The 14,931-nt window shown below is 40.0% G+C and overlaps 2 protein-coding genes and 1 long non-coding RNA gene across 3 annotated transcripts in view; all 3 read left to right on the forward strand.

The window, feature by feature from the left end:
- LOC148652400 (uncharacterized) overlaps window positions 1-14,931 on the forward strand; it is a 71,798-nt gene that overhangs the window by 50,181 nt on the left and 6,686 nt on the right. The gene's annotated exons all lie outside the window — the stretch shown is intronic.
- On the forward strand, window positions 45-6,402 carry LOC148652402 (uncharacterized). The gene is made up of 8 exons (XM_088599091.1): window positions 45-282; window positions 985-1,146; window positions 2,615-2,754; window positions 3,321-3,399; window positions 4,050-4,172; window positions 4,922-5,039; window positions 5,509-5,577; window positions 6,289-6,402. The coding sequence occupies exons 1-8, from the start codon at window positions 124-126 to the stop codon at window positions 6,372-6,374; spliced, it is 936 nt and encodes a 311-aa protein (XP_088455217.1). The 5' UTR covers window positions 45-123; the 3' UTR covers window positions 6,375-6,402.
- LOC148652403 (uncharacterized) lies at window positions 10,068-11,391 on the forward strand. The gene is made up of 2 exons (XR_015925084.1): window positions 10,068-10,962; window positions 11,314-11,391. It is a non-coding gene; the product is annotated as an uncharacterized LOC148652403 (long non-coding RNA).

Here is a 14,931-nt window from a genome sequence, read left to right on the forward strand (position 1 = left end):
TATACAGTAAGCCGCGAGGCTCAACGTTAAACTTTCTGCAGGCGACGTTATTTGATCACGCGCCCTAAAACTGTTCACGCTCTTGTGGAGTTTGTTGTCGTAAAATTATGTATTCCTATTTGTATGAATATATTTAAAAAAATATGTGACATATATTTAATTTTCGTAAGGGCCGACTTATTTTCGTTTACTTTCGTTAAGATGTTCTTTTACATCCGTGTAACGATGGGTTCAACCGTTGTTGAAGGTTTATTATCAAGCAAAACCCGCTCACTTCTCAAGGTACGATCACACAAACGAGTGTTTGGTTAATAAACGTTTGTTTAAAATACCGCTTAAATTGATGTGATGTTTTAAATGCTTGGTAAGTCAAGAAAAAAGTGAATGATTCGTGTAAAAATGCTATGTGTACACGTATATTTGGTTAGCTTCTTGAAGTACAATTAAATACACGCTGAAATCTAATTTATGATCCCTATCCCGACTCTTTATAGCAAAACCCCAGTTTTTAAGTCGCTTGGGCATTTTACGTAGTTAATCTTCCATATTTAGATTGTCTATAGGAAAAACGTCCCCTATACACCGTATGTTGCTTAGAAGTAAGTTGTGACTTCCTGGTTCCTAACGTACAGTATTTCGGGGACTCCCTGTAATCCAAACAGTTAAAATTCGGATTGTCTTTCAAAAACAGTTTAAACACAAGGTTGTGAGCGTATGGAACAAGCTTAGCCTGCTTAGTCATATTGATGCTGATACACCAGCATCTTTCAGAAAATGGCTGGATGAGATCTTTTATTAAGTTTGCTGCTTTTTATTTAAACAAAACACCCTTCTCTTGTTCAAACCCGGTTTTTATGCTTCTGATGGAATTCACCAATGTCATCTGCAAGTGTCAGACATCAGGGCAAATTCCATGAGAAAACCTGTGTTAAGTAACATGGCAGTGAAAAAGAGCTTGAAAATGGTAAAACTTCTTCCTTTCAGCTGCACCCGCTGCCCCCCGTTGTCATTCCCCCTCTGGCCAGTGGCTACCGGCCAGAGTCGAGGCGCCTCAGACTTCCTGATGTCCACCAGAGCTCCTCTGACTGCCGCAGGGGCAAGCTGGACACTCAGTGGAAAGAGGAGCTCAACAGTGATCTAGAGAACGTAAGACAGTCTGGAGTGTGTGTCTGAATCAGGGGCTGCTGGGAGTGACTGTGGAAGGGAACAAGTGAGGCAGTTTCACAGGGACAAAGAGCAATGAATGAAGATTGATTTAGGACAGACCTAGGGAGACTTATTCTTCACACCTCAGAGTGTGTCAGAACCACGTTTTCTTTGTTGTCTGCTCAGTGAGAGAAAGCAATACCACAAATGCTCAGAGTACCTGGCTTAAAAAACGTTATCAGCCAGCTTTTACTAGGGTGTGAATCAGAGGTGAATAAATAGAAAACGACATGTCTGAAAAACCCTAGCCTACCTATTAGAAAAAATGGATGCATGCCAAAACACTTGCCTACCGAAAGGATTACTCTTGTTGCTTTTTAGAGATATGAACTACAATCAGATAAAATACAATTAGCTTATTTTATCAACAGTTGTTCATGTAATTATAAGGTACTGTAGCTAGCAAAGTGCATATCAAGATTGCTACAGTAGCTTGCTGCAGCCTTGGTGACATGTTTATCCGTTAGTCAAATGATGGAAACATGGGCTATTTAGCTTACATACACAGAAAGTTGATCAAAAGTTGTTAATTAGTCTTGAGCTCTTACACAGTAAGCCAGGGAAGGTAACTTGTGTATAGTTGAAGATATGAAATCGAATAAACAGTATTTTACCAATAAGTGAAGTAATAAAACAAGCATCTTTTATGGTGCTTTTGACGTTTGGAGTAGGCTTTACAAAATTTAGTTGCATCACAGCTTACTGATTGCTTGAATCCCTGTATATACAGTGCAGTAGACACAGGCCTTTAGCAGATGAACTGGTGTTCAGACATGAGTTACAGCCCTCTGAGCGAACAGGTTGTTTTTACAGGTATTCACCTGTTTTTGACAATGAAAACCAGAGCTCTCTGTTATTATACCGGACCAAATATGAACACATTTTCTATATTTTCATTCAGCATTTGGCTGCGATCTTCATAATTCAGGTCTTTATAGAAAATAACAAAATGTCCAGCATTTGACTGCATTTTTGTTTTTACCTACCTTACAGCAGAAACATTTAAGACAATTTAAAGAGTTGGTGATATTATTTATACAAAACACAGTTCTATTTAATACTGCTATATATGATGCTAAATTATGTTTTTGCTCTTTATTTACGACTGCCTTGCTAATAGCAATAGAAATGTTATTGTTTTTAAAGCTGCTGATTATAGATGGATTTCCCGGTAGGGAGGTTTAGTGTTCTGTATAAATTTCGACAGTCTGTCTTTTTGTGGCTCTGGTTCTGTCTCCTTTTGTAGACTGGAACAAGGTCGCATGCATAGCTGGGAGGTTTTTAGCTCTCTATGATATGTGAGGCATATTACTGCAACCATAAATGTCCATTTTGCCATCAGTATCTTAAGGGGAATTTGTAAATGAAGAAAGTACCAAAGTGCAGTGAAGTATTTGTTGTGTTTCAGAGATCCAAAATGACATCATTTCCAAGGCTTTTGGTCCAGAGTCCGATTTCCAGAGATATCGCCATCTACCACTTAAGGAAAATGGTCCAGGAAAGGGGCTCCAAAGGATTCTTGGCCCAGGAAATGACTGGGAAAGACAGGTAATAATATGCTAACATCCCTCTTGTGCAGGTCACTGCTGCTTAACCTTTCTGCTGAAAAACCATTCAGTTTTTTAATGGAATTTTAAGGAATTCATACTTTTATTTCATTCCATAAGTTAAGATTATTAAGATTAATTTGTGGTAGGCGTTTCTTATGCTACATTTTTGTTTAACGTAGATTATCTTGTTCCAATGCTGAAAGCATCATGAATATCAACAGTGTAGCTACTGTTGGTTCTACCCTGGATTAGTTTCATGTTGTTGAAGCAGGCACCCTGGCCTCTGGATGAGGACTGGATTGATTAGTTACAGGCTAGATTGGCCAAATGGACTCCTCTCATTTGTCACCTTTTTAATGTTCTCAAAGCAAGATGTGTCTCCTTTTTAAATGTAATGACTGCGTTTTGTATGCCAGCTGTAGCTTTAGTTCAGAGATGTGTTACAATGTGTCCTTGTTTCTTTCCTCAAACGTAACACACTCACGACTTTGATTTTAGTTAATGGAAGTTCTTTTTCATTAGTTATCTTATACTCAGTGCTTTCTTTGCTGTTGCTGTGTGAAGGTTCCTGCCTGAACTTCCACAAAAGGGCAACAGACCAACCCAGAATCTGAAAGTCCTGCAGGTCAAGAGACCAATAGAGGTGAGTAGTTAAAAGAAACTTATGTTGTTAAGATGATTGACGTCCTGGACTGGAGAGCCTTTGATGCTCTTGAGATGGGAAAGATTTTGTCTGCTCAGACACAGGCCTGCAGCCCTGGAACCTGCTCTCAGGCTCAGGTAACACAGAAGACATGTCTGTCTAATCACAGAATAATAGTCTTATAAATATAATAGTTATTAGATACCAAAATAGTTTTATTTCACATCACATGTACAAAATAACCATTTCTTTTTTAAATTGAGTGATCTTTCCAAGTACATTAATTCTGTCTAGCCATGCTTAAAACTACGCACCCTTTTATGGTGGCTTAAGGTAGGAGATAGCCTGTATTTCCCACAGAAAGTTTCCTTTCACTAAAAGTTCTTTAACATGAAGAACATTTCAACAGTATGTGTAATCTGATGCTGAATGAAACCCCCTGACTTGTGTTCCAAGCCTTTTCCTTAAATTCTAGTTTGTGGCTGTCCTCTTCTGGCCTACAAACCTGCCAGCATAATGTTGTCATCTTACGGAAATGTCTCCTTCTTGGTTCTTCATACTGTAAATAACAGAACTATCCAGCAAATGGGCTCTATGGAACAAACTCTAGAAAGAGAAAGATGACTTCTGCTGCGCGTCTCTTTCCACAGCTGACCTGGAAGCAGTGGAAGGGCACGGAGAGGGCACACCTGATAAGCATGAAGGGAGAATTCTCAGAGACCCCACAACCGGTCCAGAGCAAGAAGACCCCCAAATCTCAAAAACAAAGAGAGGTACAGCACAGCACAGGTCGAAGGGAGGTCGGTCGCTTGAGGTTCTTGTCAGGGATGTGTCAGGGTTTCAGTTGTATTCTGGGGGGGGGGGGGGGGAATTTGAAACTTTACTGCCCCCTGTCCCATAATGTACCATAATTCTTCAACTGGGAATCCTCATGGTGTGCCTACATTTGTGTCTTCTAATTTTCTGCACTTGCTGCATGAAGAACTACATGATTGTTTGGGTAGATGTTGTAGACCATAGAAACGGGGATTTGTTCTCTGAATCTGAAACTTTTTCCATCAGAATTTATTTTAGTTTCCTTGAAGATGTTCTTTGGTTAAATCAAAAACCTTACAGCATAATGAGTTCAGTTCTTGATTCTTGATTCATATTTTATGATCGTATTAAGTCCTATTTAACCTTTCTGAATCTTTCCCACAGAAGACCCACTAGAATCATAATGTTAATGTAATATCAAATACATTTTAGATTTAGGAAAACTCTACCCAGTCTTGCAGACACTAATCAAAATGCACTATAGGTGTGCAGAGACAATAACATTTTACCCATATAAAAAGCCTCTTTTTCTCAGTGAGATCTCAAAGTGCCAGCAGACTTACAGGTGAGCCAGCAATCAGACATTAAAGAGCTTCATCTGGTGTTTTATTTAATCAGCGCACTCTAGCCTGACCACAGGAATGTTTTAAAAGGGAAGATACAAAACACCACCTTCATAAAAAAAAAACCTGATTGTCATTTCTAGATTATCCTAGAGGACAATCTAAAGGACAAGTTGCAGGAGAGGATGGACAATTTGAGAGGAAAGCACGATACTGTTAAAAAAGAATATTTAAATGAAATATTTGATGCAGAAAAACAGGGTAAGGTTTTGTTTCCATCCACTAGTACTGTAGGTAAATTGTAGAAAACTATTTTAATGTTACAAGTCTAAATGAGATTTAAATATGGTGGTGCATTTATTTCAAATCAACGGCAAAATGCAACACTGGTAATTATGAGGTGAGAGTAACTTCTGTATTTTCAAGTCACTTGGCAATGTCACATCAACTAAACTGACCAAACCGTTTTTAAAATGAACATTTTCCAAAGCTTGAACTGTAGCTGTTGTACTGTATATTGATATTGCATTAAGAGGCATCATGGCATCATTTACTATCATTTAAATTGTTATTACTTATCCAGAATATATTCTGTATTTTGCAGTATTCTTAACGATTCTCGAATTACTTATTTTGCCTTACATTACTGTTTGTTAGAAGAACATTTTACTGTCTGAAATAATGTGATTAAGTCAGGTCATTCTAACATTGTGAGTCCTCTATTTCACAGAAAAGTCACAGAAGAATGATAAAGACAACAGATCAGTGATCAAGGAGGACATCTCTACAATTTCTGCAGGTTAGAAAAAATATATCCCAGCAATTTTATTTTGTGTATTTAGTTTAAAAAATATTTTATAATTGAATATATACAGAAGCATGATTCAAGAATTTACATACAATAATTGTAGACACCCATCTGTCTTGGTTTTTAAAAATTTGGCAATTTACACTAGTGAGGTAGCTGATTGACAATTGGATCCCTGAGATCTATAGTCCATTTATGAAATTAAGGCCGAGAATCCTCCTGAGTTGTTTTTGGTACTTGAATGCTTACAATAATAAAGTATAAATGCAGAATTTTAAAATACTGTAGCTTACAGAATAGACAAGGAAGAGAACTGACTTATGCTTTCAAAATTCTCAAAGGCAGTAGCAAACATAATCTTATGGACGTCAGCATCAGCAGTGAACACACAGCAGATTACACAATTAAACACAAACCAGACGACACAAGAGGAAATTTCTTAGAAGCACATTTAAAACTTAGATTAGAAGGCAGTTCTTTACACAGTGGGTTGTAGGAGTATGTAAAAAGCCATCCAGCAAAGTTGTTGCTGAAGTACACTGACTTCTTTCATGAAATGGATGGTTGAGATCCTCAGATTAGTCAGCTAACAGCAACTAATCAGACTAGATGCGCTATATGGCTTCTTCTCATTTGTAAGTTTTCTTATATATATTCGTAAATATAATCTGAGTGAAATTCTTTTCTTTTGCCTTCGTACAGATAATATTCCATCCAACTTCTTTGGAGAGATGTCAACCAATTCATCCTCCAGCACTTATCTCTTTAGGCAGCTGTCTGATGGGTAAGCTGTGCTTGTCTTTACTCTAGTGAACACCTGCAGAGGGGAAAAGCATAGTGTGGGCTCTAGGCTGTGTTTGAGAATGATTATGTATACAAAACTAGTAATATTAACTATACTTCTTTGAAAGCAGAGTGTCTAATACAATTCCCGAGTGTGTGAATATGTGTCTTTCCTATGTGTGTGCTGTGTGTGGATAAGACTAGTTATTATTTTCAAAATGTTCTACACAAGTATGTACAGGATTAATATTAATAAGAATAATTTATTTTTTAGGGAAATAAAGATCGTTGAAGACAGCCTATGTGGCACAGTAAGCTTTTTACAGTTCTTTTCATGCACAAGGATTCATTTCATTTTGTACTGGACTTAACTATAGAACTGATTTCTAGCACATTGTCACATTGTTCCATTAGTTGCCAGTTGAGCTGGGGCCACGTTTGTTATTAGAATGTGGATGCTGCCACTTTCTGGAACCAGTGAAGAATTCAAATGGGAGCATTGCTCATGTCTGGGATTCATAAAAGGGAACAAAGATGGTGTGGCAGAGTGGTTCAGATGTAGATGTTAAATAACTATCTTTAAAGGTCTGCAGGTACACTGCAGTGGCAGTTAAAGCTTCAGCTGGCTGTAGCAGGGTTGTTTTCTTCTTGTTTATGTATACACGATTCTCCTGTGTTACCTCCCCATCCCTGGGAAGTGTGGTCCACCCGAATAAAGGAGTGCACTAACCATTAAACTGGAGAGTTTTGCTAATGAGAAGGAGTGAGAATAGTTTAGACATGTTAACTACAGAAGCTGGTGGATGTTTTTATGGGAGGCTATAAGTCAGGATACAAACAATTTCTAACAATAGGATAATTCAGGATACACATGTTCATATATAGAAAGAGACTACCACACATGAGAATGATTTGATCATTGGCCATGATTGAGTATTGACAAAGGTTCAGTCCTTTGAGTGACAGAGGATGATGACAGATGATTATCTGTCCATGCAGGGGACTCTGGGACATTAACGCAGAGCTCTCCAGCTCATAGGTGGAGTAAAAATGGAGGCCTCCACTAGCATTTCTATTTACCTGTACAGTATTTTTAATAACTGCATGAACTCACTAGACTGTGATCAACCTGAATATTAGCATATTATAGCTGTAGTGATACTTATGCCTGACATCCTACTGGGGCATATCACATCAAGCCTGTAAATTAAAGGGCAGTGAATAAAAGAATGCTAATTTCCCTTTCTTTTCTTGTTTCAAACCAGATAACAATGGTTGAGCTTAATGACCTGTCGGAGAGTATAGTGGCATGGGTGGTGGTGTCTATTTCCAGGGTGCTACTCCCAGCCATCTCTCTGTATGAAGAGAGAAGCAGAAGTCTGTCTCAGAGCTCCTTCCAGTCCCAGGTGCATATCAGCACCAACGAGGAGACCCTGCAGGCTACGCTCAGTTCTCACTCCCTGACCAGAACTGGCTCCCATTGCTCAGTGCAGGTCCAGAGGAAGAGCAGTGGCTTCATATGTGGGAGAAGCAGGACCTCCACTCCCTTTGCTTCACCATGCTCATCCTTGACTTCCCTGGAGAATTACGCAGAGGAACAGAGAGGCAATGATGCACCCAGCCACATAAAAACTGGCACACCCTCACCCAGACTGGTGGATACTGAAGGAAGGGAAAAGATTGAGGCAGATAGCTCTGAACCTCTAAAGAAACTGTTTGGAATCCCTAATTCTACCATAATCAAAAATGCAGACTGTATAGTACAAGATGTTATAGGTAGAGCACTCATTGAAATACAACATCCTGCCCCCCAGGAAGAACCATGGCATTCTCATGTCAGAAGCCTTATACCTTCCTCTAGGTCCAGTAATCTAGCATCTAATATTCTAGATGATGTCCTTGAGTGTGTCAATTCTGCCTTATCAACAAGCATACAACAAAATTCCACCAAGAGGCCAGCAAATGGTGTGCCAGTCCACCTGGAGACCCAGGAGGTGGAATCAACAGACTCCCAGGTTGCCAGGAGGATCTTACAGCTTGTTTCTGAGAAACTTGAGCCTTGTTTCACTGACACCGTTGAAGCAGTGACTCAGGAGGAAATGGAGTCTGAGTTAGGAATCGTGGCATCGGAAATCATCAATGCTGTCTTAGAAGAGATCAAGACAGTTAAAGACAGGCAAAGGGTTAGTGAGTTAACTCCTGATGTTCCGCAAAACAGAGAAATGGTTACATCCATTGGAAGTTCTGTGACCAGGAGCAGCTCCTTTCAGCTTGTGCCACTCAAGCACATTGAGACTGTAGAGGAAGTCTTTCCCAAGCAAGAAACAGAAGCTAAATGTTTTCTGACTTGTGATATAAATCCTCGATCTTTTGAGTCACCAGTGGGAACCAAAAGAGTACTCAAGGAAAATGTAATGGGAATCTCGGAATCTGAGATCAATAATACTCCTAAGAAGCTAGTTAAAAGGGAAGTTAGACCTGTTGCTAAGTGTTTAGCTGATAGACACAAATCAGAATCTCGGGGGAGAGCAACGCTGTTAGTCAGTCAAGTTATGATGAGAGCTGCAGCAAAGCTCAAGTCTTTTAATCCCTCTGATCTTTTGGAGACTCCAGTCAGCATTTCTGGTGAAGCAGCTTTACTAACAGCACTGGATATGCCAAAACATTCCCAGAGGACAGTGTCCTTAGGCTCTTCCAGTTTTTATCTGGAAGTCAATGCAGCAGCTTCTGGTCTTGTTGATGCTATTCTTGAAAAACTTCAGCGTGCTGCCTCCACTGAAAAGCACAAGGATACAAAGGAAGCCTGCAACTCAGATTTCCCACCAGAATTTGAAACAGCAGTTTCATCTAGGCAGGTTCATTCAGTAAATGAAGATGTCTTTAAAACTGCGATGACTAAACTAAAACATTTTTTTACTCAGGACACTCTGATTGCATTCAGTGCAGCAAAACGTTCACCTGACAAACAAGATAAATTAGATGGCCCCCTGAAACATTTTCCTACTTTAAAACGAGTTCTACCACAGACTAACTCCGGTGAACCTTATTCTTTCAAGGAGAGCCACTTGATGCAAAAATCCGTTCTTCCTATATGTCCCAATGCCTCAGAGCATTTGGGTGTGTTAAGAGATATCAGTTCGTTGAGACCTATCCTGAAAAGTCAGGATATTCAGTTAATGGTGAAAACCTGTGCCCAGGACATTGTCTGCCAGCTAATGCAGACCATCAAGAGTGAGATGAATAGGGTGGAAACAATGAGAGCTACGCTCTCAGAGGAATCCTTGCTGGCAAGTTTACAGGTAGATACTATTATAATACGAATTGAGACTGTTAAAGTATCAGAGCTGAACCTGTCTCTCAATGCCAAAGAGTCTGAGAAAGACAGAAAGGCAGATGAAGAAGCAGTTGTCCGTAAGAAAATATGCTCTCGTCAGCATGTTCAAACTGTCAATGCACCTGCAACAGTATTCCCTTCTCACATGGGTCAGGTCGAGTACTGTAGCCGCAATATTCCTGGACAAACGCCATCTAGTATCTTCCCCAAGCTTCCAAGTCGAATGAGTCTTGTAGCGAAACAGGGAGACACAGTGGCATCTGAGATCAGACAGCTGAGCCAAGCCCTGGTTTGGAAGGAACTCTCTACTTCACCTGATCTGATCAAGGATTCACCCTCCAAAGGAACATTGAGGGAACCAGAGAGAGCAAGAGCTGCCAGTTTTGAGGAAGGAGACCACTCCCTCACCTCACCAACCTGTGCGACTCCTGCTGGAACTATCCAGGCAGCAATTTCATTGTCCGACATTGATTTTATTGCCATGAAAATTGTCGATAGAATTGTGACTAGATTAGAATTATTGGCATGTGCAGAAGATCAATGTAATCGTGCCACTAACAAAGACACAAGTGAGTGTGATGTAACTCCCACCTCTAAGAGTCGAGCTCATGAGTCAGTTGGGAGGATTCACAAGGTGTCCCATGGACTTCAGGTCCCGGGAGTCACAGCAAATGTCTCGCTACTTCAGATAGGAGGGCCAGAAGAACGGGGCTGTTCAAACAGCTCCATTGCAGTGGCTCCCACAATGAACGCTGCTGGGAAGACACTGGTAGGGATTCTCACCAGTAGCATACCCAGTCTGTTTTCAGAGGAACTGATCGATACTGTTTCAAAAGTGATTTCGGAGTCAAGCATCACAAAAAAGTTAGATAACAATCCCAATTCTGAAACAGCAGACAAGAATTTGAAAACATCTGTGTTTTCCATTCAGTTTCTGATTCTGTACGCTGAAAGATCGGTGAGAAAGCTTTTGGAACTGTGTCTGACTTTCCCAGGTTCTCAATCGAGAGAATCAGAGGAACATGATGTTTTTGGTGCTCCACATGTGGTTAATAAGAAATTCTATACCGTTGAACAAAAAATGCCGGGCAAAGAGTCAGTGACGAATTCAGGACATGGCCTAGAGAAGACGAATCACAGTTCACAGATACATAATGATGCATTGGACCTGCTCACCAGAGTTCTGGTACAATTCATCATCAACGTTTTGTTTGCCAGCTATGATTTGCCATTAGAGCCCAACAATAGTGACAGTGAAGGTAAGAAATCAAGTTTTTCTCCACCTTGTTGTTGTCTTTTTAAAAAAAAAAACTATTTGCAATTGAGGACCACTCAGTCAACTCAACTGGTGTAAATGCAGCATTTAAGTATGCATCTATCAAAAGTGTATTTGTATTGTTTATATTATGTCTAACTTTGCTGTATTCTCTTACTATGAATCATGTCGTTTAAAAGTTTGTTGTGAATGTCCTATGGTTGTTTGTAATCATTTTCTGACATGCCATTTTCCCATGCTGCCTTCCATTCAATAACATAACCTACATTTTCTGCTGAATTGTCTACCCTTTCATTACTTACAGTTGATACAACATGCACTTTTATATCACCAGGGATTGCCAGGAGTGTCTCTGTGGAAAGCACACAGGAGACCCTGGAAGACAAAGTGATTCTGGATCGTGACACGAAAAGATTCTCCAAGGGGAAAGTTCCTGGCTCTGACAGCACTACTCATTCCCTGCACACGGAAGAAAGAAAAATAGATGGGAAACTTACCCAAACAACAAGAGGAAGACCTTTATTAACCTACGGGGTTCTGCCGCCAATAAAAGAGAGACCACGTCAGGGGCAGCCAAGCAGCAAGGATGAGCCTGGACAACAGACAGTGGGTGAACTCCAGACTGAGGAAGGAATGTCCCCCGGAGAGAGACCGTGGAACAAAAAACAGGAACCTCCTGCAAAAGGTAACAGAGGAGCTGCTCTGGAGCCTATGAGGAGACCAGAAGCTAAGCCAGCTGATGTGTCTTTAGAACAGCAGGTTGAACCTGTTTCTTCAGCAGGGCAGAATACAAAAACCACAACTTCTACAGTAAAATCAACAGACTCGTTTGTCACTGTGTTGAGCTGTGAAACTCTATACGTTTAAAGTATGCATCTATCAAAAGTGTATTTAAGGAAAATTATGCTTTAATTAAATGTTCTATTACTGTATGCAATTATTTTAAGAGTGAATTCCCCATCTGTTTTAGATCATGTTTTACTATTTCCATGCAGTTTTTTCTTATGTTTACCGCCAGACTAATGAGATGGCTTTCAATACTGGTGGTGCCAATACTCATCATAATAATAATAGTATAGGCTGAAAGGCAACTGTAAATACATCATGTAAAGATTTTATTTTTGTGTTATTTGTGTTTATATTATGTCTAACTTTGCTGTATTCTCTTACTATGAATCATGTCGTTTAAAAGTTTGTTGTGAATGTCCTATGGTTGTTTGTAATCATTTTCTGACATGCCATTTTCCCATGCTGCCTTCCATTCAAACATAACCTACATTTTCTGCTGAATTGTCTACCCTTTCATAACTTACAGTTGACACAACATGCATTTTTATGTCACCAGGGATTGCCAGGAGTGTCTCTGTGGAAAGCATACAGGAGACCCTGGAAGACAAAGTGATTCTGGATCGTGACACGAAAAGATTCTCCAAGGGGAACGTTCCTGGCTCTGACAGCACTGCTCATTCCCTGCACACGGAAGAAAGAGAAATAGATGGGAAACGTATCCAACCAACAAGAGGAAGAGCTTTAGAAACCTACAAGATTCTGCCGGCAATAAAAGAGAGACCACGTCAGGGGCAGCCAAGCAGCAAGAATGAGCCTGGACAACAGACAGTGGGTGAACTCCAGACTGAGGAAGGAATGTCCCCCGGAGGGAGACCGTGGAACAAAAAACAGGAACCTCCTGCAAAAGGTAACAGAGGAGCCACTTTGGAGCCTATGAGGAGACCAGAAGCTAAGCCAGCTGATGTGTCTTTAGAACAGCAGGTTGTTGAACCTGTTTCTTCAGCAGGGCAGAATACAAAAACCACAACGTCTACAGTAAAATCAGCAGACTCGTTTGTCGCTGTGTTGAGCTGTGAAACTCTATACGTTTTAAGTATGCATCTATCAAAAGTGTATGTAAGGAAAATTATGTTTAAATGTTCTATTACTGTATACAATTATTTTAAGAGTGAATTCCCCATCTATTTTAAGTCATGTTTTACTATTGCCATGCAGTTTTTTCTTATGTTTACTGCCAGACTAATGAGATGGCTTTCAATACTGGTGGTGCCAATACTCATAATAATAATAATAGTATCAGCTGAAAGGCAACTGTAAATACATCATGTAAAGATTTTATTATTGTGTTATTTTGTGTTTATATTATGTCTAACTTTGCTGTATTCTCTTACCATGAATCATGTTGTTTAAAAGTTTGTTGTGAATGTCCTTTGGTTGTTTGTAATCATTTTCTGACATGCCATTTTCCCATGCTGCCTTCCATTCAAACATAACCTACATTTTCTGCTGAATTGTCTACCCTTTCATTACTTACAGTTGACACAACATGCATTTTTATGTCACCAGGGATTGCCAGGAGTGTCTCTGTGGAAAGCACACAGGAGACCCTGGAAGACAAAGTGATTCTGGATCATGACGCGAAAAGATTCTCCAAGGGGAACGTTCCTGGCTCTGACAGCACTGCTCATTCCCTGCACACGGAAGAAAGAAAAATAGATGGGAAACCTACCCGAACAACAAGAGGAAGACCTTTATTAATCTACAAGGTTCTGCCGGCAATAAAAGAGAGACCACGTCAGGGGCAGCCAAGCAGCAAGGATGAGCCTGGACAACAGACAGTGGGTGAACTCCAGACTGAGGAAGGAATGTCCCCCGGAGAGAGACCGTGGAACAAAAAACAGGAACCTCCTGCAAAAGGTAACAGAGGAGCCACTCTGGAGCCTATGAGGAGACCAGAAGCTAAGCCAGCTGATGTGTCTTTAGAACAGCAGGTTGAACCTGTTTCTTCAGCAGGGCAGAATACAAAAACCACATCTTCTACAGTAAAATCAACTTTTGTTGACTCGTTTGTCGCTGTGTTGAGCTGTGAAACTCTATACGTTTTATGTATGCATCTATCAAAAATGTATTTAAGGAAAATTATGTTTAAATGTTCTATTACTGTATGCAATTATTTTAAGAGTGAATTCCCCATCTATTTTAATTCATGTTTTACTATTGCCATGCAGTTTTTTCTTATGTTTACTGCCTGACTAATGAGATGGCTTTCAATACTAGCAGTGCCAATACTCATAATAATAATAATAATAATAGTATCAGCTGAAAGGCAACTGTAAATACATCATGTAAAGATTTTATTTTTGTGTTATTTTGTGTTTATATTGTGTCTAACTTTGCTGTATTCTCTTACCATGAATCATGTTGTTTAAAAGTTTGTTGTGAATGTCCTTTGGTTGTTTGTAATCATTTTCTGACATGCCATTTTCCCATGCTGCTTTCCATTCAAACATAACCTACATTTTCTGCTGAATTGTCTACCCTTTCATTACTTACAGTTGACACAACATGCATTTTTATGTCACCAGGGATTGCCAGGAGTGTCTCTGTGGAAAGCACACAGGAGACCCTGGAAGACAAAGTGATTCTGGATCGTGACACGAAAAGATTCTCCAAGGGGAACGTTCCTGGCTCTGACAGCACTGCTCATTCTCTGCACACTGAAGAAAGAGAAATAGATGGGAAACTTATCCAACCAACAAGAGGAAGACCTTTCGAAACCTACAAGATTCTGCCGACAAGAAAAGAGAGACCACGTCAGGGGCAGCCAAGCAGCAAGGATGAACCTGGACAACAGACAGTGGGTGAACTCCAGACTGAGGAAGGAATGTCCCCCGGAGGGAGACCGTGGAACAAAAAACAGGAACCTCCTGCAAAAGGTAACAGAGGAGCCACTCTGGAGCCTATGAGAAGACCAGAAGCTAAGCCAGCTGATGTGTCTTTAGAACAGCAGGTTGTTGAACCTGTTTCTTCAGCAGGGCAGAATACAAAAACCACAACTTCTACATTAAAATCAACAGACTCGTTTGTCACTGTGTTGAGCTGTGAACCTCTATACGTTTTAAGTATACATCTATCAAAAGTGTATTTAAGGAAAATTATGTTT

The sequence above is a fragment of the Lepisosteus platostomus genome, chromosome 11 (genome assembly GCF_059453375.1).
Source record: "Lepisosteus platostomus isolate fLepPlt1 chromosome 11, fLepPlt1.hap1, whole genome shotgun sequence".
Lineage (NCBI taxonomy): Eukaryota > Metazoa > Chordata > Actinopteri > Semionotiformes > Lepisosteidae > Lepisosteus > Lepisosteus platostomus.